The sequence below is a fragment of the Uloborus diversus genome, chromosome 9, assembly GCF_026930045.1.
Source record: "Uloborus diversus isolate 005 chromosome 9, Udiv.v.3.1, whole genome shotgun sequence".
Classification (NCBI taxonomy): Eukaryota; Metazoa; Arthropoda; class Arachnida; order Araneae; family Uloboridae; genus Uloborus; species Uloborus diversus.
In genome coordinates this window covers 79,933,085-79,959,985 of record NC_072739.1, presented here as the reverse complement: position 1 = coordinate 79,959,985, position 26,901 = coordinate 79,933,085, and the positions used below count along the sequence as shown (strand labels likewise).

At 32.6% G+C, this 26,901-nt stretch overlaps 2 protein-coding genes across 2 annotated transcripts in view; one reads left to right on the top strand and one right to left on the bottom strand.

Annotated features, from left to right (window-relative positions):
- The window catches only part of LOC129230336 (rootletin-like), a 52,299-nt gene extending 38,094 nt beyond the window's left edge, over nt 1-14,205 (bottom strand). The window contains exons 1-3 of the mRNA XM_054864735.1: nt 14,146-14,205; nt 9,177-9,287; nt 8,774-8,962 (exon numbers count right to left, since the gene is read on the bottom strand). Coding sequence (XP_054720710.1) covers nt 8,774-8,962; nt 9,177-9,287; nt 14,146-14,205 — 360 coding nt within the window. The remainder of the gene's footprint in view (nt 1-8,773; nt 8,963-9,176; nt 9,288-14,145) is intronic.
- Nucleotides 14,206-17,617: 3,412 nt separating this feature from the next.
- On the top strand, nt 17,618-24,975 carry LOC129229388 (40S ribosomal protein S23). Its single transcript, XM_054863684.1, has 4 exons — nt 17,618-17,750; nt 19,019-19,178; nt 19,270-19,390; nt 24,805-24,975. Exons 1-4 carry the CDS (start codon nt 17,747-17,749, stop codon nt 24,949-24,951), a joined length of 432 nt encoding a protein of 143 aa, XP_054719659.1. The 5' UTR covers nt 17,618-17,746; the 3' UTR covers nt 24,952-24,975.
- Nucleotides 24,976-26,901: the final 1,926 nt, after the last annotated feature.

Sequence of the window (26,901 nt, the reverse complement as noted above, 5' to 3'; positions counted from 1 at the left end):
GAAAATATAACTTAAGATTTATTGGGGAAAATTTACGGAATTAAACAGAATATATTTAATAAACTCTTAAACTTGGGGTATCCCCTCCCCCTCCAGATAGGTGTCACCCGAGGGCTTTGCAAGAAAGCTCCTTTTTCTAAACTTACAGCATTCAAAAATTGAATTCACATGATTGATCAACATTAATTTATTAAACATAAAGAGGAGAGCAAATTAATCCTTCTCATTTTTTTTTAATGGTGTTTATTTTGAGTAATGTCACTTTTAAATCGCAACTATTGGAATATCAAAATGAATTTCTAATGTTGTATGCATCTTAGGTTAACAAAAAAACACAACGCGAAAATTTTATAAAAAAGGAACTAATATTTCAATCTGTATGGGTTTTTTTCTCTTCCCATATAAGGGGAGAAAATTGAAAAAAAGAAACGGAAAGTTGGAGTCGGAGGTTTCAAAATCCAGGAGTCGGAGTCGGCCATTTCCCCTTCGACTCCATAGCCCTGGTTTTATACACAAAATGCTTGCTTTAAAAATGCTTTAAAATCAAAAAACCCGCACATGAACATGATTCCTGAACCCCTCGTTTAAAAGTAGAGCGCTCCACTGACTCAGCCATCTGACACTCCATGTTTGCGCTGCAAGTAAACTTGGCAGTTTAAGCGAACAAATCCGTTTGGTTGTTTTAAATGCAACTTTTTTTGAAAATGGGGATAAAATGAACTGTACGTTTATCTTTCGTTGAAAGAGGGAGAAAAAATATTTAAGATGATACCTTACTTGAAAAGTTTGAGGAAGATTAAGGTAGTTTTGCCCCCCCCCCCCCAAAAAAAAAACACCTTTCAGAACCTTAGACCATTACGTTAGTGATCTAAGTTCAGAACCAGGAAGAGCAGTCTAGTGGTTTCTCTTGCATTGACAATGTGCTGGCAGTGAAATCAGTTTTACAGAATTTCTTACGTTTCATTAGGGTGGGCCAAAAATTTTTTTTATTTTGATGATTGATAGAAATAGGATGTCTACTTAAGTAAAGATATATCATTATTTTCTCATATTATGTAACCTATAGATTTTGCTTGTATTATATTATTGTTCCTTAATGAATGCTAGATTCCCTCATACGTAAGCAGAAGCGTACCTTCAAATTTTGAGCCCCTCTGCAAAATTTGATTTTGGACCCCCTACTAAAAATCATATAAATGTATATTTGTTGTACAATTTTTCGATTTTGTCAGCCCCACAATATTTTTTCTTCAAACACTCACCCACAATATATATAGAGAGGGGGGTGAGCTTTTAGTTTAGAAAGGGATCATTAGCTACAGAAATCCGGAGAATTCGTCACAATGAGGAGAAAAAGAATTAGCAACATGAATTTAATTGTAAAGATAATATTTTATTTGTACAAAAATAGAGGTTCGTGGTGAGTTTCTAAAATTCTCCTGAAATTCTAGTTTAAAAACAGAATTTCAGACTATATGTGGAAAAAGGAAGGTTCAATTCTACCGTCTTAAATTTTTCGAAATTTAAATTTTAAAAACGCAATTGCACAAGACTTTTTTTGTAACATAAGGGGCAAGTGACTCTCTTTCACAAATGTTTTTTCACTGGAAGTTTGAAAAACACAATTTTAGAAGACCTTTAATGATGTTAAAACAACAGAGTGCAGGTTCGGGAGTTATCCTAGGAAATTTTTCGTAATTGAACATCTAAAAATGCAATAGGCCACCTTTGATGATGTTAGGTGAAAGGATGAGGTTCAGAACTCTCCACCGGAGTTTTTCGAAGTTCCAAAATGTTTATTTTAAACGTTTGTCAGTGATGTTAGGAGGATTGGGTTTAAGGTTTGAGATGGCCTTACCCATAAATTTTTTGTAAGTTTATACACATGATGATTGTGTCACCTTTGGGGGGAAGGAGTCAGGGACTCTTCGGGAAATCTCTCAATATTAAAGTTTTAAAACGTAATTTTAGACTATCTTATGTTAATTAAAGGAGGAGAGGCGGCCGGGGGCCCTTTCCCGGAAATTTTCTGAAATGGAACTCTTAAAAACGCAATTGTAGGCCACCTTTCATGACGTTACAATGAGGGATTGACTTGTGGACTATGCCACAGAATTTTCGGAAATTGAAATCCCAAAAACACAATTTTAAGCGAATTTAGGTAAGGGGAAGCTGTTCAAAGATAAGACTTCCGGAACATAATTTCATATTGAATTTCCCAAAACGCAATTTTCTTTGGTAATTTTAAAAGGAACAAGGGTTCCGAGGAGAATGGATGGGGTTCCAGGGTTCTTTCGGCATTTTTTCAAAATCAAAAGTTTTAATACTACAAATATGGGAAAGGATAAGATTCAGAACTTTGCCAAGGAATTTTTAGAAATCGAAGTTCCAAAATAACAACATTAAGCGATTTTTTGACATATTAGGGAGAAGAAGGTTTTCGGACATTCTCCCAGAATATTTCCGAAATTGAGGTTTAAAAACAAAATAGGCTGTCTTTGGTGAAGTAATAGGAAAGTATTTAGTTTTAGGATCCCTTCTTTCCCACCTTCTTAGCTAAGACCGTATCTTTATTCGTTTTGGAAAAAAATGTAAGAAAACTTAGTAGGTAAAAAATTAGCAATTGCACCCCAAAAAAAGTTTAAAGTAGCCTTTGCATTTCTTTTCTTTAAATTGGGAGGTCTGAAGTTGAGGGCTATTCACCCACCTAATGTCAGGGCCTAATTACTAAACAGGTCTAGCCCTAGAAACACTGCTATTTGGGGGTCACCAAATAGTGAAAACTGTTTTAGTATATGGCAAAAACTGTAATTTTTGGCTACAAGAGGGCTCCGAAAAAGTGTTTGGCCTAGGACCCTGATATCTTAATCGAGGACCCCTAGGCCAACAGGTTCTGGGACCCTAGAGGGGGCCCAGAATAAATATAAGCATTACGGAAAAATTTAATACAACTGAATGAAAACAAAGCTAAAACATTTTGGGCTTCTTTCTTTGCGGCAGATCAAGAAAATGCCAGAAAGAATTCAAATTTTTGATGTGCACTTTGCACCACCAATGGCACCTACGCTGCACTACCCATCATGGAAACAAAAAAAGTTGTTTTATTGGCCCACCCTAATGCTCAGTAGAGTGGTACGAAAAAATTGTGATTGATAAATACTTAAAAAACAAAAGAAAAAAAACTGCCATTGGATAAAACCTTCAGATTGCTCAATGAGCCTGAAAATTCAAAAAAATAAATGAATGAATAAATGAGGAATCTCAACAAGAATTATTGAAAGTAGATTGTATTTTCCAATAGCGCAACAAGCATAAAATTTCAAGAAAATAAAAGAATTTTGTTTCTTTCATTTTTTTTTTAATTGCGATTCAATGTTGATTTTTATTACTGTAGGCAAAAAAAGTTCCAATGGATGCAACTATTTTAAGAAAAGTAATTGATTTCTCTGCTCAAAAATCCCTTTCGATTACGTTAAAAAAATATTTTAAAAAATGAAAATTTCCAATTTTTTGTCATTTTAAAAGACATTTTTAGCAATTATTAAAGTCCCAAAATCATGTAAGTATGACTATAATTTTGGAAAGACTTGTTTAAAGAGCAATTGATGATTTACAACTTGTTTAAACTGCGTTTTAATTGTAAAAACAATGTTGCACAAATTAAGTTGTTACTTTTGAATTTCACAAAAAGTATTCGATGAAAGCTCTTGTTAGTAAAAAAACGAATGTTTTTGATGATTGAAAGATACCCTCTCATAGGTTCAAACTAATTAAACCCTGCCATTTTATTTATTTTTTGTTCAGTAGTCTTCTAAACATTTTTGTCGCATAACACCGAAACACAAAAAGGAAACAAAACCCATTTCAGCTAGATACACCAAAAAACGCAGAAATAGTTATTATTTTTAAATGTTTAATACTTGTTGTGCAATCTAAAGATTTTACCCAAATTATTATTTTTCTTTGGGCAATTTAGTAATCACCAGTAAGAAATTTTAACTCTATAGCAACTCGAAAATTAAAACTGGTTTGTTCACACGCTAAAACTGAGTTATACATTATATTTTTTTAGCAGCAAGTTGGTCTCTGTAACTATTGTTACACTAACGTCATTGTAAATCCTTAAAAGTCAGCAATGTGTTGCAAAATTTACGGAAAAAAAAATTACTTTATTTTTTAATTTTTTTGTACTGCATTTTTGATCAATACTAATGGATAAGGGAAATCTAAAGGTAATCCAAAAACAAAGAAACAAATGACTTTACTAATATAGGAGTATCCTCGTTAAAACATTTTGAAAAAAATAACCACAGAAGCTTTCTTTTTTTTTTTTTACTATACTTGTTCAAACGTTCTTTTAAATTCGAGCAAAACTGAAGTATTGGAAAAAGATTAATAGTAAATATATTTTTTTCAAAGATAGATAGGTAACAAGTAAGTATATTTTAAAACGTAAAAACTTTAAAATAAAATACAAAAAATGTTTTTGAAAGCAAAGCTTGATTCACACTAAAACGTACGATATAAAATAAGTACATGATTTATTTATTGCAAAACTCAAAAATTGGAGTTGATTTCAATATCTTCATTTTTATGTAAATTCTAAAGCAGCCAACAAAATTAAAATTAACAGTTTCAGTGAACAGACCTTCCCCCAGGCTTTGGCTACAGGAGGCTGCGCCCAACTGGCGCTTTTACCAGTAAAACAGCTAATTAACTGCTTTTTTGTTTATGAACTGGCTCCCTTTTTGATTAATTCTTGCTAGAATAAGGTAGGACGCTAGTGTCCCCTCCCTTTGTGTTCACTTCTTTAAGATGTCTTCTAAGTGAAAAAAGTGAGCATCAGCCCCACCCCCCTTCTCCGAACTTGGATGCTATTGAGTCGACTGTGAGAAATCATGCCTTCCATTATCAGTTACCACAAAGAATAAAAAGTGGCCTGGGCATTGTAGAGACTAAATAATGTTCTTCCAAGGTCCTTTCACAAGGAACAGGGAACAATAATGAACAAACATCTGGTTTCGATCTGATAAGCCACTGCTTATTTTCGTCACACCTAGTACAAACAGGGGGGGGGGGGGCGGACAATTTATCGCTTTGGGACCATTAGCCTGAAGATAAATACGAGGGGGAGGGTCAATCAGAAAACCGCTTTTTTTGACTGGAAAGGTGATACTTCAGTATTTTAATTCATTCACAACACAAGATTCACTTATAAGATGTTTAAGTGCCTAAGTTTCTCAAAACAAAGCAGAATTAGTTTTATTTACCTAAACTAATAAAAATAAAGCGATTTTTTTTTTTTTTTTTTTTTTTAAGGTTTTCTTGAGTAAAGCAAAATTTTATCTTCAGAATATCATTTTCTCCAAACTGCTTTAGATGCTAAAATGTCTTAAAAACTGACAATTTCATCTTAATTATAGGTTTTAAGGATTTTTAATTCTCTATTGTTGCTCTCATGCAACAAATGCAAAAGTATTTATTGTTTTAAATTTTTCGTGCGTTTGGTCATTTACAAGATGGAAGTAGACAAGACTATTTATAGCCGAAGTTTCCAAAAACAGACTTGGATTTTTATTTCAATGAAAACTACTAAAAATAACATAAAATGTGAAAAAAAGTTTTTTTAATTAATTATTTTTTTGAAAAGTGTTACATTTTATCTGCACAATTATTGTATTTTATCCTCACTGCTACATGGAGGCTTTGCTGTAAACTAAAACTATTTCATCTAAAATGCAGTTTCCTGCCAACTTCTCTTTTATTTATTTATAAATAAATGTTCTTGAAAAAAAAATTTAAAAACCCATTTTAACTTACATTTTCCATATGAGGCAGTGAGAAGCAAAGGGATGTAAGTGGACATTTTAAAGTTTTGAGTAAAATGCAGTTAAAGATAACATCTTAGGTAGGCTTTCATTGATTTCCATTTGATTTCCATGCTGTATAGCAGCACCTACTAGGGATACTAGTACAATTTCTTGTCCCAAGATGGGGGAGAGGTTCTCCTGCTATTTGTACTGGCTATCTCCAAATTTTTAATTTCGCCACTTGCATCCTTTTGCTTCTCACTGCCTCATATGTTTATTAACAGGTATTGAAAAATTCTATTTATTTATTTTTTTCATGAAAATAGTAAAAACTAGCCCACCCCCCACCCTCTAATTTGTACTTTAAAGCTCAGTCAGTGGTGGCCTCTAAGTTATTTGGGTCTAGAGGCCACTGTCCACTTAGAAAACTTGTGAGTCTTGGCCTTTACTCAATGTTGCTTTGAGGCAACAACATGCCTTTTATTTTAGAAGAAAAATCCTTAACTCGAAAAAGTGCCTTAACCAAGCTAATAGAAATAATCTTTAAAATTGAAAAATATTTTTTATATTTTATTATTTTACAAGGACATTGAAATACTATTTAAGTATGTATAGACTAACTTTGTCGTATGAAAATGAAGAAAATTTGAGAAGCTTCCAACATTTGCTGACGTTTCTGAAAATATTGCACCTAGAACAAGAGTCTAAATAGTTAGACACTGCCTTTGGAGACAAATTTGTTTTACAGAACTTATCTTATAAGAGGTCATTCTAATTTTTCAGCGTGAAAAATAATGTCCTATCCATATTATATTGGTCAAAGTTAAAAATTAAAGACTTTAAAATACTTTATGTTAACACAAAAATAAATTTTATGATGTTTTTTAATATTTTACACATTTTTTGTAACATTGCAAACAATTACAAAACAAGGCACGGAGTCTAGTTGTTTTCCTTGCATTGACACTGTGCTGGCAGTGAAACTAGTTTTACAGAGTTTACCTCTACGACAGATTATACTAACTCAGTGTATAAAAAAGACTTATTTACTTTCACTCAGTTCTTAAATTTAAAATTTCAATATTTTTAAATATTTTTTCTATGTTTGTACTTATTTTTCGTGCACAAAAGAAAGAAATGTGAGACTTTTCCGCAATTGCACACATATCTGGAAATTTAGCAGCGAGAAAAGGCAGTCTAGTTAGTTTTACAGAGTTTATCTCATTGGACATCATATCAAGTTGGCAGCAAACAAAATAAGAGCATCTATCTTTATTCACTTCTTGATGTAAAGATTTTTTTAAAAAATGCTTGTACTCTTTTTACAGAGAAAAAACTTAGGAGGTTTAAAACTTTTTCAACATTTCTAAACAATTCTGGAAACATTGCAACAAGGACACGTAACCAAGAACATACTGACACTGCACTGGTAGTGAAATTAGTTTTATAGATTTCGTCTGTTTAGAGAAAATGCTAATTTATTAGCATAAAAAAATAGATTCACTCACTTTCATTCAGGTCTTTATGTAAAAAATGAGTAGATCTAAATCTTTTTACACTCCTATGCAATTTTTCGTTTGAAATGACACATTTTTAGCATTTGTACACATTTATAGAAATATTGCAGGAGAACAGGGGGTCTCTTGAATTTCCCTGTGCTGACACTGTGCTGGCAGTGAAATCAGTTTTACAGAGTACATCTATTGAGATTCATACTAATATGTCAGCATAAAAAACAAACACAGCCATTTTGTCCATTCAGTCTCTATCTCATTTTTTAGTTCAAAAATTAATGAATTTTGGGACACTTTAAATGCTTTTACACAATTCTGGAAATATGGAGATGGCAGAGCCTTAATGGGTCATTCTGTGTCAAATCAACACACTGATTTTACCTCATCTTCTCAGATTTTGATGAAATTTGGTCCAGAGATAATATTTATATAGACATAGAAAAATGTAATTTTTTTTTTTTTTTTGAAACATACAAAATGGTTTTGAAGATACAGCGCTGTAGAAGTACCAAAAATAGGTTAAAACACATGAATGACCTAATTTTCAAAATGACCTAAAATCCTTTCTAAATAAGATAGAGAGCCGATACAAGAGTCATCTGACAGCCTTTTTAATGACCTTTCCTATGATATGCAACATGATTAGGTCTGAAAAAAAAAATATTTTTGTTAAATTTAAATTTTAAATTTCTCAAAATACGCTTCCTTAGTTTTCTTAAAAATTTTTTTGAAAAATGTTTATATGTTACTTAAATGGCAGGGGAAGTTTCAAGTTGGCATCACAATGGGGGTTCATGTTCAAATATTTCATTGAATATAGCATTGTGGGCTATAAAACATCATCACATAATACAGCATGTTTTAAGTAGAGAAAGACATTTATCCAAGGCATGAAATTAATTCTTGAGTTGGATTATGTCAAGTAACTAAATTGCAAGAGTATTTCCTTGTTTGGAGTTTTCTGTGTGTTTGTGAAAGAGGGGATGGGGGGATTTTATTTAATATTATTTTTCTGAAATTTAGTGTTTTTTAATTTGCTGTACAGTTTTGATAAATTTGGTTGAAAGTATGTTTTTAAGCTACTGGTATTAGATAATCAAATTTTCGATAAACATCTTCATATTTTTGTGGGTCATGCATTACAAACCACATATAAGTGCCACTCTGACCTGCTAGTATTCAAGGTGTAGGCTTAAGTCCAGCAAATTTCATGAAATGTACCTTTAAATAGGAATAAACTCATCTAGGTCATTTTGAAAATTGGGTCATTTAAACGTTTTTACCTATTTTTGGCACTTTTACAAGGCTGTATCTTCTGTAGTGATTATGTGACAAACATTAGGCTCTGAGGGACAGAAATGACACAAAAGAGTGAGATCACTGTGATAAAAGAGAAGATTTTTTGTCTCAATAAATTAAAAGTTATACAATATTAACGTTCTCACTTACTCTATTTTGAAGATCTTCAACTATCCTGGCTTGATTATCTTGACTGCTTTGATAAGTAGCAATTTTCCGTTTATATCTAAATAGTTGCTCATCAATCTCAGTTTTCTGTTCATGCTGCACATGTGATTGCTCATCAGAAGCACATTCATCATCCGAATTATTTTCTCCTGACCTAATAATTTCTTCAACCTGAAATTAAAAGAATGCAAAATATAACATATACAATTGTATGTATGTATAATTTCTGCTGCATGTAAATTTTTCCTGGCTCCTAAGATTTTAGCATTTTGTTTGGCCTTTCTATGAGAGAACCTAATGAGACTTGCATTAGTCAAAGTTGTAAAAAATATTGAACATAGTATGATGTGTTTAAGTTAAGTAAAAGAGTTGAAATTTCCCTTACCTTATGGCTTAAATCTTGATACTTTGAGCTAATATCAATACATTCTTCTCTGCTACTGATAAGAAGTTCTTCAACATGAGAAAGTTCCTCTTTTAGAAAACTATCACACTCCTGAAAATTTAATATAAAAATTCATCAGGATAAAAGAGTACAGTAATTTAATATGAATGTGAATAAGTTGATGATAGACCCCATACACCCTAATATACAGTTGAACCTGTCTATCTCGAATGTCGAGGGTTCAAAAAAAAAGTTCCAGAAAGGCAGGTTTCGAGATATGGAAGTTTTGATTTTTGCATTTAAATCTAGTGACAATGAGTTGAACTGAATAAAAATACAATGTACAAAAAATAAAATTATTAATTAAACAATTCATAAGGACTTCATGCAATACGATAATATATTACCTCAATTAAAAAAATATGTCAACAAAACTTGACGACTGACAGTTTTTGTTTCATATCTCTCGAATCTTGCAATCGCTGTAAATTCTGCTTTTGATTCTTCCTTCTACTACCTCCCCCCCCTATGCTTTTACTTTCCCTTTTTTGCCTTGCAGGAGAAATACTAGCACCACGTGTCAGTTTGTCAACTTGAAATGACACGTTTCATCCCTCCCTCCCTTCGTAGTAGTAATGTGGGCCAGTCAGTGTTTGCACCCTGCATTTGCTGCCCCCCCCCCCAACTGAGACCAGGTATTGTTCTCTGATAACTCTTACTTTAGATCTAATCCTGCCTACTTTTGTTCTTTAAATAGTGAAAGGAAGACAAGGTTGAACTTCAATTTCCATAGCAGCGAGTTTTAAACTTCGAGAAATGGAGGTTTTACGTATGAAGTATTCTAGAAAAGAGTGGGAAAAAGCATGAGAAAACCTCAATCAGAATTGTGATTACTGGGAAATTTAAAAAATTCGAGATATTCAGTTTTTTGAGATACACAGGTTCAACTGTATTCGCGATATTTTTTGCTGTGGTTGTATGTTGTTTTAATGTATATCATGTTCTTCAGTATGTACAGTCGAATCTCGTTATCACGACACCGTTGGGACTGTCAACAAAGTGTCGTCATAGCCAGAGCGACGTCATGATCGGAATTGTTTTAAAAATTCATAATTAAACATTAGTTAGCCATAAAATTAAGATTTAATGAAGAAATTAATACTATTTGGTTTTTAATTAGATTTAACTTATGTAATTTTGAACTATTGGTGAATATAACAAAAATTATTTAAAAAAAAAAAAACCTTCACTTATTATTATATTTTTTTTTCCAATTCAATAATACTTTGCAATAAAGTGTTTGATAAATTTTTGAATAACATAACAAGAAACCAATTAAAACTCTTCACCTTTGTCCGAAATTTGATTAGATTTTGACAGCTAAGCCCCACTTCTCGAAGGTGAAAAAACCCTTTCTAATCCTTTTATCCACTTAAAGAGTTGTGTGTCCCTTTACAATCTAATGAGGAGCCCCTTATCTCTTTTTCTCTCCTGGGGGAAGATTGTTGTGACCACCTACAGCTTAACGTAGATATGGTCTTTCTCTTTTCTTGCTGTTTTCCTCGTCCAGTATTGCAATCCACCTGCTTTAAATTCCTTTCTATTGCCCCTGTTGTCAAAGTCTGAAACCTGTACTGTTCAAAACTTATCTACTCGCCCTCCACCATTCTCGAGGCGTCATGCCTGGTCAAGTCTCTTGTCAGAGTACGAAATTCCTTCAACAAACATTTCCAGATGTCTTCATTATTTTACTGAACTTTTTTCAAATGCTAAGAAATATTTGATCCAGTCTGCGCAGCTCAAAGCGTCACCGTAACTGGAGTTGCACGAAAAACAGTCTTAAAATCCGGAGCCACTTAACATTAAAATAGTATGGCATAAGTTCGGAACTTTGAAAATGTGACGTGACATTCGGAGTGTCATGAAATCCGGGTGTCGCAATAACGAGATTTGAACGAATTTTTATCTGAATTTTTTCTGTTGGCGCTGAAAAAGCTTCGCTAAAACTGATGTATGACGCAATACATTGTTTTATTGGCGACACTTTTTGGCGCCAACAAGAAAAATCACCAAGGGGTGGGGGGGGGAGGATATCCAATAGTAGGTCCAATAATGTTATATCAAATCATCAGGATTATCAAATTTAACATAATTTTATATGCTCTATACTATGCAAATGAAAAAGAAGAAAATCTCTAAAGCCAACACTTCATAATAATTTTTTGTTTTTTAGAAACTTTTTTCTTATTTTTTGTAATTCACAAGAAACCAATTTCAAATGGAATTGAGTTCAAAATCTGATTATGCACTCGAGATATATATTATAAGGATGAAAAAACTTCACCTACTTACTTTATCGTAAATAAAAATCACTTACGATAGAGAAATTTCTCATATTAAAAACAGCAAAAATAAATTGATTTTTAAAATTTAATCTCCAATAATTACTTCCCCCACCCCCTTTCTCCCATACATTGTAAAGAGGATTTTACTGCTAAACATTTCAGACTTAAATTTTTTAAGTGCTCCAAAACTAATTCCAAACAGAGTTAAATTCAAAATCCTATTGTACGCTTGAGATAGTGTCACTTCAGAGCAGCAGTAGAATATCTTAGTGTTATTCCTGGGATTAGATGTCTTACTGTTGCTCTCCCCAGTCCACGTTACATACAATTTAAAAAAGTGAGAAAATCTTCAGGAGTTGTCAAAAATTCTTTTTTTAAAAAACATGATTGAAAATAGGCTCTTGTTAAGATCGAGATAAGCGGTTGCCATTTACCACGTGGAGAGTCAAGGTTGTACGTAGCCAGCGGGAGGAAGGAATCAGAGGGTCAAACTCCCCCCCCCCCCCCAAAAAAAAAAAGTTGGGGAAAACAATTGCCAAAAAATTCGTATTCCAACTTAACTCTGAAAAATTCAAGTTATCCCCCCCCCCCCAATATTACCAAAAATCCTCTAAACTTTCGTTTTTAGGGCTTCAATCCCGAAAAAATTTGGAGGGAGCTCTCTCAAAAATTGGCCCCAAACCTCTCTTCCCACTTACTTTACTGAAAATCTTATAAAACTTGTGTTTTTAAAGCTAATATCAAGAATTTTTCAGGGGGTGTCCCCCCCCCTTTCCTTCTTGCAACAACATCATTAACGATTGTCTCAAATTCAGTTTTAAGGGCTTGAATTTTGAAAAGTTTCCGAAAGAGAGCTTGAAAACTTCTCCCCCATACATCATTGAAAGTCAACCAAAATTACGTTTTTGGAGCTTCAATTGGGAAAAATAGCTGATACACTTAACATTACCAAAGATGGTCTGCAATTGTGTTTTAAAGATTTCAATTCAGATTAAAGACAATCTTCTCTTCGTCTCTCTTCTCCCTAACATTTCTTAAGATTGTCTAAAACTGCCTGTTTTGCAACTATATTTCGAAAAATTTCCAAACCTCCCTCTTCATAGCATAACAGCTAATAATCAACAACTGGATTTAATGCTCCTCTCTCTTTACATTACCAAAAATTATCTAAAATGCATTTCTAAAACTACAAATTAAGAAAATATCTGGGATTGAGCCTTTGAATCTCTCCTTATCATACCCAAAAATCTTCTGAAACTGCATTTTTAGAGTTACCATTTTTAAAAAAAATTAAGTTGGTGAGCACACAGATTGTCCTTCTATTAACATAATTAGAGGATATGACAACTGCAGTTTTACAATTGCAATTTTGAAAAATCAGCAGGGGAGCACCCTTAAACCTCTTCTTCTCCTACATTACCAAAGATTGTCAATAATGCATTTTTAAAACCCCAAATCATTAATCTTTCTGGGGGTGAAGCATATTTAAGACACATGTGATGGGGGAAAAAAATAAAGCCTTTGATTTCATACACCTCCTTACTTTTTTGACCTCGGAACGGCCATGTGGAATAAAAAAACTGCTGATCCAAAAAAAGGTTTTGACCCCTTTGACAAGACCAAAAAGAGTCCAAAATTGCGTTTTCGGACCCTTAAATTTGGAAACCTTTCAGGTCGCGAGTCCTCAATCCTTTCCATCTTCCTTAATACCACTAAAGATAACTTAAAATTGCCTTTTCAGAATTTTGATTTCGAAAATTTATGGGAGGATAGCTACTGATTATGTGCTCCTTATGCTGCCATATCAAATCAAAAATAATTTTCTAGGATTTCGATTGCAAACAATTTTCTGCAGGGTACCTCTTTTCCTTGTCTAACGTTGCCGAAAAGAACTTTAGAATGTTTTTTAAGAAGGGAAAGTTCCTAAAATTAAAATTTCCTTCCCCTAACCCCCTCTCCCCCAAAGAAAAATTTTAATGCTGTTTTTAAAGTTGTATTGTCAAAAATTTGAGAACCCCCCGAACCTTCTCTTCTTCCCCAGCATCATCAAGCATAGGCCTTATTACTTCAAAAAATTTCCGAGTTAGAGCTACTCAACATATATCCCAAGATTGCGTTTTTAAAACTTCAATAACAGAATTTTCCCGGGACAGTCCCAAATGCATTTTTAAGGCTTCAAAAGTTTCCAGGGGAACTTGCACTAAAACCCTTTCTGTAGTCTTACTATCAAATATACAGCCTGAAATTGTTTTGAAAAAAACTGTTTTTTGAAATTGCGGCTAAAATGAGATATCAAATCCAGTGTCAGTTTGGCATGTATTTCAAAATATTAAAAATACTCCTAGTTCTGCTCCTCCCTTACAAACAATCATTTGGGCACTCCTGATCCTATGAGCTCATGTCTAACTTGAAGGCCAATTAAAGGTCTTCATGGCATTGGTAACTTTGGCAGTAGTGACATTTACAACACCATGCATCATTTTTTGAACCAACAAGACTTGTACATGATTGAATGTTGAATGAATACAGTAGCCCCTCGTTATATCGCTCATTCGGATATGTCACTCTTTTCTTCTATCTCCCGAAATATTAAAGCCTAAAATAAGAAAAAAACTTTTCTTTACGTTTGACACTATTTCTGAAAACACATTGTATTGCACAGAGAAGGTCTCTTTCTTCTCCATTTTGCCAATGAACAAAAGGAAGCAATTCTTCTGAATTTGCTGGAAAAGCAGCAGCAATTCCTGGCATCCAAATGTACATACCCGCACAGTATATTTCAGTTTAAGATGGTCTGTAAACTAGTTGACATCTTCTTTTGTATTGATACATTGCCTTTACAAGGAGTGAGAAGCATCAAGCAAGTGTCATAGTAGCCCATGTAGAAGAGAACATAGCCCTTCTTTTGGTACAGAAAAGATTTGTACTTGGTTGCATAAACCAGGATTTGCATCAAAGAAGGGAATAATGATCTGGACGGGCAAAATAGTTTCCTGGAAACAATCTGGTTTCTTTTACTTTTCACATCCTTTCTACAGCAAGTAAAACGGATTAGAAAACCTACTCGGAATAGGAGGGTATTGGAAAGCTCATTCTTATCTCGCAGTAGCTCAGAAAGATCGCCTTCCTTCGCCATTTGATGATTTTAACTTTCTGACGGTGAAAATTTACTTAAATTTCAATCTTGTTTAAATTTCAATAGGTGTGACAGTACCCACATCGAAATCATTAGAAACTAATGTCAAAAAGAACGAATGCCAATTTACTTGCGTATTAGATATAACTATTTTTAATGCCCTCCGTTATATCGCACTTTCGGGTATATCGCTCTTTTTCTTTGTCCCCCGAAAAGTGTGATATAACGAGGGGTTACTGTATTATAACAATAAATCTGAGAAAACATTTGCTTTTATTTTTATAAAGTAACTAACTTCTGGTAATTCTGTAAAATTACTCTTTAAAAAAAATATTAAAAGTATCAATAGTATTGCCCGCTGCCCCCTCCCCTCCCGTCTTCTTCCTATTTTTTTCCTTTTCCTGTTTTGTCCCCCCCCCCCACCCATTGCCATATGACTACTAATGCGGAATATGCTTCTAAAATAACAGCAAACAGGTGACTTTTTGTCGAAAATTTATGATCCCCCCCCCCAAAAAAAAAAAATCCTAGTTACGGCCTTGTGGAGAGTTAAAAAAATAAAAAACTAGCTACTACAGCAGTTTAATTAGCCAGAAAGTTATTATTATTTCCTATCGGACTTGTGTATTAACTTTAATGCTGTTAATTAGTTATATGTTTAACCTTTATTCAAACTAATAATTTTTTTGTTTCATCATTAATAATTTAAAAGCTAATTTGTTCTTTAGTTATTTTTTTCTTATTTGGCCTTTTTTAAAAAAAGAGCGACTAGAAAAAAAAGAGGGGGGGGGAGGTAGGTATAATATATTTACTTCTACTTGCCACTAGTGAACAAAAAATTTTCAATCTTGATCCTTAGGTTCTTGCTGAATAGTAAGTGCCAGCATCCTCAGCTTTTGTCTTTGTATGATTTTAATTACTAAATACAATAAATAAAAACCTCCAAAACTATTTTGGGAATTAGTTTTCACACAGTATAACAATTTATTTTATTCAAAGAATTTTCTTTTTTGAGCTCAATGAGAATCATTGAAAAAAATCGGCACTCCTCTGATATGCCCCCCTCTTGGCGAGATTTTAATTTTTCGCTCGATACGAAAATCGCCAATAAGGCGATAACTTGGCAACCCTGGTTTTGCAACTTGAACGCTGGAAAGTAGTTTCTCGAAGTCTGTCTTTTTTCACGTGTCTCTGTGGTAGGAGGTAGGTGCTCATATGTTCTGCTCTTAGGGAGATTTTAAGTTGAATACTCTAAAATAAAGTTTCAATTCAAACTTTATTTTAGAGTATTCTTTTTCTTGTTGTTTTTTAATGTTAATTTAGTTGAATTTTCTATTTTAATTATGAGTTCGGTTTGTGATGTTGTCCAAATGTATCAATTGAAATTTTTGAATGAAAAATTGTGAATACAAAAATGAGGATATGTTTGTAAAGTTTTTGGAAATAATTCGCGAAATTAATTGGGTGGAGTACAAAATACAAGTAAAATAAGGTTGTTTTTTTGGAATTTTTTTTGTCAAAACAAACATAATTTAAATATTTTTGTAAAGTAATGATAATAAAAAATGGGATAATTTCCCTAAGAGCAGAACATATGTGCACTGCCTCACGTGAGGAAGTAAAAGAAAAGTAAAAAAGGTAAGTGAACATATTTTGAATTATTGTGTTTTTAGTGTGTTTCTGGTAGTTTGTATTTTGGTCTGGTTGGCATTTTTGTAGCACAAAAATGGTGTTAATTTCACATAAAATCTGTGACTTTATTGTATACTGAACGGAGGAGATCTGTGAGTTATATCCGACTGTGATGTATATTAAAAGTCGGAGGGATAACAGACCGAGCGGCAGCGAGGTCCTGGCGAGCCCGAGGTCTCATAGTACTTTCGTAATGAGACCGAGGCAGGGCCGGCGAGCCGAGGTCTCATTACGAAAGTACTATGAGACCGAGGGCTCGTATCCCGGAGAAACAACGGAAAAAAATTAATGCATTAATTTCATTAAATAATTAATGACATAATTTGAATTTTTCCTGTTGGCGCTAAAAAAGCATCGCTAAGAACGATGTATGACATATGACGTCATACATAGTTTTCTTGGCGACGCTTTTTTGGCGCCAACAGTAAAAAGTCGCCAAGAGGGGGGGTATATCAGATTTGTTCCAAAAAATCTATATGTACTCCATTCATGACAATTGAGATGTAAGGTGGAAAAAAGTTTTTTCTTGAAGCCTGGTTCACATAAACTAACACCAATATGAGCTATTGCTTTAGCGTATGTTTAAATCAAATGAAATAAGAGCTTTGAGACAAATTTTAGACATGAGAAATTAAAATAATCCCTTCCAAAACAAATCAATATCAACTTAAATTGTTGTGAGAAATTATAAACAGCATAAAAAATACATCAGATGCAAATAAACATTTCAGTTTTGAAACTTGGAATCTTTTATGCAAAAATTCCATCTCAACAACAATTCATTTTTGTTGGAGAGAACAAATAAACATGTTCAAGTGACACGAGCAGCTCGAGGTTTGACAAGGAAAACATTGACAAATGAAATAATGATTAAAAGATTACTTTCTAGGGCGTTGAAAGTAAAGCATAGTTATTACAAGACAGTTTCGTGACTTCAAACAAATGTTTTTAGAAAAGTATGCATATTAAATAAATACCTCTATCGTATCCTTGCACTCAGCCATGGATCATCTTTATTTTCAAATTACAAGTTCAAATTTATATAAGATTAATCTATCATTACAAACAAAGCACGATACGATGCATTAATCGATTAATCTTTTAGGTTGTGTTCGACTTAGCCAACTAATTTTTAACCAGAGCTTCCGAGAAGTCCTTCCGGTGCAGAAGAGCTTCTGGCTGTCATAATCCGGCTTGTGATAAACTGTCTGGCTAACTTATTCAAACACGAACTAGATTTTTTTTTTTCACTGTAACCGTTAATTTTATTATTTTTCATTAATGTGCTGGCAACGCGGTCTGTCAAGTAATTTTTCGTGTGGAGCATCCACCGTTTACACGTGGGCTTTTGCTTAGCGTATTTAATAACTATATTTTCCTGATTATTCTATCTAAATATGGGTATGTACGTTAGTTGGCTCAGTAGAGCATTTTTTAATGTAATTGCTTTGATAACTTGATAAAGTTAATTTACTTCATGCTGATAAAACATGAGCGCTTAGCCTTTTTAAGCCTAGTATTTTTGTGTGCCTTAAAGCATTAATTTATCAATAGTTTCTCGTTGTATTGCATTATTTTTTTTTTACCGTTTCAAATTGTAATTAATTCATATGTAGGAGTTTAACGTTAGTGCATAAACTGTTTTACTTATGTTTATTTCTTTTCGCTGAGTATTTGATTTACAGTCCGTATTGCCGTCTGTTTAGAAAAAGAAAAGTCTAATGAATTTGTTCTATTTCACTTATGGTATCTTAATTGATACCAAATTAATGTGGCACATTTTTTAATTTGTAATAAATATATTAATATAAATCATCTGTGTAGTTTAACAGTTAGTGGCCCTCGACAATTAATGTAGGCCGCTACTGCAAAAAGTTTGGTATCCCTGATTTAAGATCAAGTGATATTGAGTTGAATCAAGTAGTTAGATAAGATTTGATTTTAATTTCCTTTCATTGCCTATGTATATCATTGAAGAAAAAGGTGTTTTTCGGAAAAGGTGTCATTTCAAATATCGCCAAAGAGATACAATACTGAATAGTTGTTAAACATTTAAAGTGTGTATGCCAAAACATAAAAGTCCCCATAGTTGTATTTGTGTTAAAGCATTATCTTATGAGAAAATTTTGAAATTTGGTATATATTTATCCAACATAGATATCTTTGATATGCCACATCAAATGTTTGTTGTTAAACTGTTTGTTACGTCCTTGTTCTTTTCTACCCCAGAAGCATAGTTTGGGGTAATTTGCAACTCAGTATTGTATCAGTTTTCTAATTCGGCAATGCATACATGTATTAAGCTTGTTTTTTCACATAGAAATAATAATTCCTTGTGGCCTTATGGGTCTGCAATCTATTCTGCGCATACAGCTGTAATTTATCAGCAGGAATGGAAATCAATATGAAGTGCATAGGAAACATTTTTAGTCAGAAAATGCTTTTACTTTCGATAATGAATATCGTAAGCATTTATTCAGTTTATCCTCAAGTTTTGAAGATGATCAGAGAATATTAAGTATAGATATTTACAATTTTCAGCATATGTATCCATGCACTCTATATAATATAACTATGCTTGTTGCATTTTGGTAAATGGTTTTTTTATAACTCTTAAATTAGAATTTATCTCGACTGTATTTTATATTTGGTGAATTTGTTCTCAAAAGGCAAGCCCAGAGGTCTCCGCACCGCAAGAAAACATAGAAATCACAGACGGGATCAGCGCTGGCACGACAAAGATTACAAAAAGGCTCACTTGGGAACGAGATGGAAAGCTAATCCCTTTGGTGGAGCATCTCATGCTAAAGGGATAGTTCTCGAAAAAGTGTAAGTATGAAGTGTGCTTAATGAAATTTTTAGCTAATTTATTTCAGAATGAGGATAATATGAATGCTAACATGTTATTTCAATCTGTTAGTGGTGTTGAAGCCAAACAGCCCAATTCTGCTATCAGGAAGTGTGTTCGAGTACAGTTGATCAAAAATGGAAAGAAGATTACTGCTTTTGTTCCCAGAGATGGATGCTTGAATTTTATAGAGGTAAGATTATGTTGTAGTAATGCTCATGTATTTTTTTACTATTCCTTCCCGAAATTTTAGGGTGTTTGAATGTGCTTTTAAACAGAAAGGAAATAAGAAATTCATTCAAATACTCTCACTACTAATTTCTACTTTCTTTTTTAAAATGATGATGAATAGTCATCAAGTGTCTGAGTGAGAGAAATAGCAAAAACATCTTTTTAAACCAGGGGTCTCCAACTTGTGGGTCGCGACCCCCTAGGGGGTTGTGAAGCATTTCTTAAGAGGTCGCAACATCATCCCTAAATTTAAAAATTTTCATTCCAGAGTTTAAAAATCAAAATACGTAGGGAAAAAGTAGTACAGGGAAACCTGTGTATAACAATACTGTCTAACAATAACCTGTCTATAACAATTTCTTTTTTGGCTTGTCAGCATGAATAATCAAACTGTATGTAACAACCTGTCTTTTACGATATTTTTTTTTTAGGTCCCAACAGTATCCTTGTAGACAGGTTTTACTGTATCATTAATACTCCTACCAGAACCTAGAGTACTTAATCCTGGTGTCTTGCTTTAAGATTAATTTGTATTTTGGTTTACAGACTTCCAGCCCATAAACTTCCTCCAAAAAGTCCTGAATTCACTTCCCTCTAACATTGTCTATAATTTTGTTTTTGGAACTAATTTGATAAGAGACTCTTAAGCCTAAATCCCAATTCTTATTCTGAAAGATATCCTGTAATTGCGTTTAATTGCCCCATCCCGACTAACTCTTTCTCCGCTTATGTAACTCAATTCTTCCATTTTGATTGCTCATATGCTAGTAATGTAATGAATGGATAAAGCTTCTGTATAAAATATTCCAGGTTATTAAAACATTGCTTGTTGTCTTTAATCAAACTTTTCTATCCATTATTTCTCTTTGCATCGATAAAAAGCTTTATTGTAATTCCAAAACATATGTTTGCCTACTAAAAAAAATTGTGCTACATTAATGTTGTTATGCTTTACACTTGTAAAAGACAAGATTTTAAAATCTGGGGAAATTTTCAGAGCTTGGCCTGGGAATATCTGAATTATCAGTGCTACTTTTTCCCGGACAAAAAGGTTATTTTTATTTTTATGCCAAACAAAACTTGCACATTTCAACATTGTATTTATCTGCTATAAATCAGCAAGGCCTCAATCAAACCCAAGATAAAATTAAGATTTTTTCTTTTCATTATTTTTTAATTTACTCAAAAGTTCTGATTGTGTTAATAATTATTAATACTATTTTAATATTTTGTGTGCATTACTTGTTTTTACTTTCTTCTATATCTAATACAGTTGAAGATGTACACCTTGGGACCAGCGATTTTGCTTTATATAGATCATTTCAGAAATTTTGAAACTAATATTCAGAATATATATATTTGCACTTCATATCTGCAGTGTGTAATTGAAGCACTAGTCATTCACAAATAAATATCAGGGGTGATTGTGTTTCCGGATTTCCAGTATTTTCATCTTGAATTCCGGTATCATGATCTTCGAAAATATCGGAACTTCTATATTTTCAGAAAAACCCACTTTTGTAAAATGTAGGGCGACAGTGTTTAATGAAACGCCTAAAGACCAAATTGAAAACGTTTTGTTTGGTATAAAACGTAAGCTACGATCATGTTTTGTAAACTCTATAGTAATTATCGAAGAACACCTGGGGTGGGGGGGTAAAATAAAGGCTAAGATAAGAAGAGGAAGGAGGGTTACTTGATAGATTATTTTTCGATTTATTCATTTGAACTTTGCATGTTCTCATTTAAAAAATGAGGTATCTGGATAAATCTGAAGATATTGGCTCCATCGATGCAGGAAAGAAGAACAAGTTTAATTGGGAATGGTTAAACAGAGTGGATTCCTACAGTGAAAAGGTGGTGATATACTGTAAAAAAATTGATAGGGCTGGATTTTGTTTTTGTGTTTCTTGCAGCAAGCCCTTTACATATGCTGATAATGGTGTGAAGGCATTATTGCAACATTCTTCTACAAATACTCATAAAAGAAACCGAGAATCATTAAAAAAATGCTGGTGTATTAGGCTTTAGTGTATTAGTAAATAAATGTAATTAATGCTTAAGGATTCAGATACAAAGGAGGAAAATAAAACATTCTTTGAAAATTTTTAAGAAATGAGAAAAAATAAAAGAATTTAATTAGCACCATGCACATGGATGTATTAAGTCCAATTAAAACTTAGAGTTTTAGCCCCAGCAAATAATTATGTATATAAATTATTTATATACATAATATAATGTGTACATACACGTAACATATATATATATGCCCATCAAAACACTTTTTTCTTGGGGGAGGGGAGTTCGGGTATTTTTTCATGGAGTCACAATCACCCCTGAAATATGTTTCATAATTAAAAGGAAGTGAATTATCCTGTACTTCTGCTAGCTTCATGTTTTGCATAACAGCTGCATTTTTAAGAGCCATCTGGGTTTTTTTTGTTTACTATGAGTAGGGGAGAACAGGGCTAGAAGTTCAGTTTTCTAAACAAGCTCAAAATAAGTTATGAAAACGTAGTTCTAGAATTATTATTCTGAGATAAAAAAAAGTAGAGTAATATATGCTCTTATGATGCAACAACTTGTTGTTCGGAACAGTTGTTCCGATATCAACACAAGGATGTTAAACGATGATGATTTCAAGATTAACATTCTTTCGAAACAAGTAATTTGTAAAAGGTCGAATTTGTGATTAAAAAAATATATTAACATATGGTAAAATAAATAGAAATCGAATAATGTAGTAAAATAAAATTAAATATTTAACGCTTCTGTAGCTAATAAGCTACGATAACTAGTTCAATCTGCAACCATAACAGAAAACCATCTTTGATTATAACGATACTGATACTTCGTGGACAATCCATAAACGAGGTTAGTGCAAATGATAACAATGAACTCCCAATTACTCACAGACGGTTATTGTTTTTGCGGATTTGTTTATTTAGTTTTACGTCTGCATCCCTTTGCTTCTCACTGCCTCAAATGTCCCGATGGAAAATAAGAAATATAATGCATCTATTGTTTTCTCTAGGCCTGGGACTTATTTAAGTGCATAACTTTTCTGCAGTTGAAAATACTTTTTATTCATGCAGGTCACTGGGACTGTTAACAATGCGCGATACACCTCCTCTATCATTACATAATCCTTCATCATAGTCCTTCATCTTCAGATTATTTCGTCTCTAGCATGTTATTTTTGGATAAATCCTTTTGTGTGTGTTTCTTCTCCACACACAGAAGGATTTGTCCAAATGTGTTATTTTATTTATTTTTTAATTTATAGCTAGTTGTAATTTTTTTTCCGAGGGCCGATACTTTTAAAATATTATAACTTAACTAAATCTAATTTTGTTAATTTATTTCAACCATTTTCAGGGGTTTTTTCTTTTTTTTTTTACGATTAGTTACATAAAAAATATGTTCCAGTTGATTATGCCTCACTTCTATATAAACTATATAATGTCAGGCACTATAATTTCTAAATAATGTCTTGCCAAGCATTTAGCTAAATAGGAAAACAGACCACTACTGGTGACAACAAGTTACCATTTGTTATTCTAACAAGAAAAAAGTTGTTGTCAAAATTCAGTAGAATTGAGAGAAATATTTTCAAGGGCTCATAGTCCTCCTTTATTTCCTATATTTTCTTCATCCAATGTTAAATTCTACACAAAAATGAAAATACTTTTAATCAATTTTTCTTCTTCTTTCCCCCTTGCACTGTGCATTCTTACATCTTTAATGTTGGCATTTGTACAAAACTTCCGTTTGATTATTTTTATGAAATATACAAAATAGGTGGTTTTACCAAGGACGTTAGATTTACTTTCAACTTTGAACTTGTTTTCAATTAATTCCTTTTCTTACTCTCTCAGTGAAAAAAGTCATTTTGTCTGCTTTTTTCAAATTTTTACTTATTTTCTGTGTAGATTTTCCGAAGATTTCAGTTTTTTTTTTACTCATTTTTTTTCTATTGACTATGTTACGGTTACAAATTGGAGAGGATAATAGATGGATTTATGCTCTACTTAGGCTCTCTAACACCCCCTTTCGTTTGGCAGATTAGGTTAAATTCACCCTTTATTCACTTGTGTGTATATAAATACACATATTAACTGTAAGTTATGGATAATGCTGCTACAGTGAGCGCCAGGTAATTGAATCAGTCACTTTAATAAATCAATTCCTCAGAAGTGAAATGAAATCCAGTTTTAACATTTAAAAATTGCAGAATATTTGAATCAAACTTGTCGCTTAAATGAATCAAGCCTATGAGGCTGACCATTTCCCAAAAACATGATACATTAGCTCAGTCTTTTTTTCTTTGCCTTAGTTTAGAAAAATTAGTTTCTTTTTCTGTAAATAGTGAAACGATGGGGTGGCAGAGTGTTGCACACTTTTTGTAACTATTTTCTTTTGATATGTACAATAAAACCAGTAAGACGAGAGAAACATACAGTTGAATGGACTTTTCATCGTTAGTGTTAGCATTAAAGCAATGATGTACCAATATTCAGAACTATGGGTAGATTTAAGACATTACAAAAAGAATGTCCAAATTAATTATTACCTAGTTTTAGCAATCAATAAGAGATGTATTTTCCGAAGTACGTAAGCTAAAATCTGAATTTTATAATTGCTTTTTCATGATGTTTTGGGAAAAAGTTCTTTAAATAATCAGAGAATGGATAATTTGGCAGTATATTTCTTATATCATGTTTGACCAAAAATTTAATAAAGTTCTCTGAAATTGTATGGTGAATTCCACATTTAAAAAAAACACAATTTTGCTTAGTTGAATCAAAGTTGTCTTACACCAACAGGATTAATGTAAGTAACCATGGGTTCAAAAATTCATTTGCTCTCACTTCTTTGACTCTTTTCATTGCTATGACTTCATGCATTCTGGAATTGTATTTATACTGGATTTCTGTTTTTATATTTTTTTAGGGCTCCAAACATACTAGATGCTATACGTTTTTGAAATTCCTATATTTTTCCTCTTAAAATCCTATATATTTTTTTCCACTTGCTATGAGCCCTGAAATATATAAAGTATAGCTGCAATTAAAAGCAACTCGATGAGTTGAACCGAACCATTGCTTTGGTCACTCGTCTGGTCAGTGCTATTTCTATATTAGCTACCAGTTTGCTTGGCACTCATAGCTTCCTTAAGTGGTTTTATACCTCCAAGCTCAGTTACTTCCTATGCCAGACTGATGAGTGCTAATGAGAACTAAACTGCAGTTTTCGGCTGGAATGACTGAGCTAGCGGTGTATTTCTGCCTTAGCCCTGGCTATAGGGTGGTAACTTACCGCAAGTAGTAGTGTTTAAATACATTTAATGTGTTAAAGTTTATTTATATTTTTCAGGAAAACGATGAAGTGTTGGTAGCAGGATTTGGTAGGAAGGGTCATGCTGTAGGTGATATCCCTGGAGTACGTTTCAAAGTTGTAAAAGTGGCTAATGTATCTCTTTTGGCTTTGTATAAAGAAAAGAAAGAACGACCTAGATCATAACCTTTTTAAATAAATAATGAACTGGCTTCTGTTTTGCTTTTTTTGTGTGATGTGCATTTGTCGATTTTTTCCTCTGCAGTTTACTCCCGGTAGCCGCTTCTGGTCAGTGGCGTCCATGTCCTACGCACGCATTTTTGAGAAAAATCAAATAATTTTGCAAAAAAAAAATTTTTTTAACAAAAGTTTTGAGATGGCACAAACTGCATCATTGGCATTTAAAGTTAAGTGTTTTCCCTTTTTTCTGTTGAGAATATCATTCTTGAGTGCTTTTTTGAGTATTCTGGTGGGGGTGGGGGCATCACTCTCTGGGAGATGGGCACTCAAGTATCAATATTTATTTATCATTCTATATTGTGTTAAATTTTCTAGAAATGTTGTGTATAGTATTTAAAATAATTGTAACAAAGAAATTCAGGCAGAAGGTTAACATTTTGATCCAAGACTGTTGAAGAGCACAGAATAACGCTGTGACTTTTACAAAAAAAATATTTTATTTGTTTACCTCTTAATAAGGTGTACCAAACTTCGAGAAACCAGATTCTAATAGCGGATACAAAGAGATTGCAATCCTCAAAGTAAAGGCATCAAAAGTATAAAAAGGCTTGTAAAATAAATTTTTGATAAAAATTACTTTAGAATTGCATTTTATTATCCTATGTTAAACACAATATCTGGATACAATTGAAGCAAAATAAAATAAAAAATATTATCCATTGATTCAGAATTTTAATTTGACTCCTATAAGAAAATGGAATTCCGCTTTAAAAATTTGAAACAAGCGTTGTTACAAAAATACTTTTGCATCCTCATAAAGCGAAGTTAGCTTGAAAAGGGAATAAAATAAAATTATGTCGGATGTGAAAAGATTGCGTTTTTCAAAATGTAGGTATTTAAAGAAAAAAAAATCCTTTTTAGCATCAAACCCATATAACTTTCTCCCAAAATAACAGTTAAACACCAGATGCTAAGTGGTTCAGTTCAGATCAGTTTGAAGTTGGTAACCCTATCTGAAGCTCGCTGTATATTATTGTTTTAATAAATCATGAACAGGGAGAAAAGTGCTTACGACCACGCTTTTCCAGAGAAGTTTACAACAACACCAATTATAAACCAAACTGACTCAGCTGTTAACTTCTTTCAAAGAAATCAACAACAAGCATTATATTTGGCAGTAGTAATAGTCATTTATCGCTTGCAGGAGTATCACACGAGTGCAGTTTTTTTTGCAAAATTAACAGATTTTGTATACGTTGATCTCTCTAATTTAACTTTAAAAAAGGTTTCAAACATTATCGTTTTCATACACAGAAATATACTGCATTATTTTGATTTGAGATTTGCTCTTTCAATAGACAATTTGAAAGATCCGTTTTTGTTTATCAGAATTTTCCTCTGGCCAGACCCATGATATATCTGCTTTTTAAGCAATGATTATTTCCTTGATATATTTTATAAATATAACATGCACTACATAGAAAAACTTCATGTTACAAAAAAAAAAGTTATTCAGATTTATTTAAATTGGTACAGATAATACAATTTGTACTGTATAAAACTTTCTTCACTTACAATATGCAACATTGTAGACTCTCAGACCCATACAATTTAGGACTAAATATGTAGCTACTATTGAAAGGAATGGTGATGTAGTCTTCTTGTATTAACATATTTGAAAAAAAGCATGATTTTAGGAGTTGGTGTTGAAAATAATGTAAAAAAGAAAAAGCAACCCTAACCGTTGCTTTCATCAAGTTTTGTTATGAACTGAATTAGCTTCTATTAGTAAACCTAGAGCTTAAGTATACAAATTAGACTATTAAATTGTTAGGAAAACGGTTTTCATGACTATGCTTTTAGTCCCTTTTTTGTTACATAATAGGAGAGTGGAGAACACCAGGGTCAAATGAATTGTCAGCCCAAAATTTTTGGACCACTAACCCCTGGGTACAA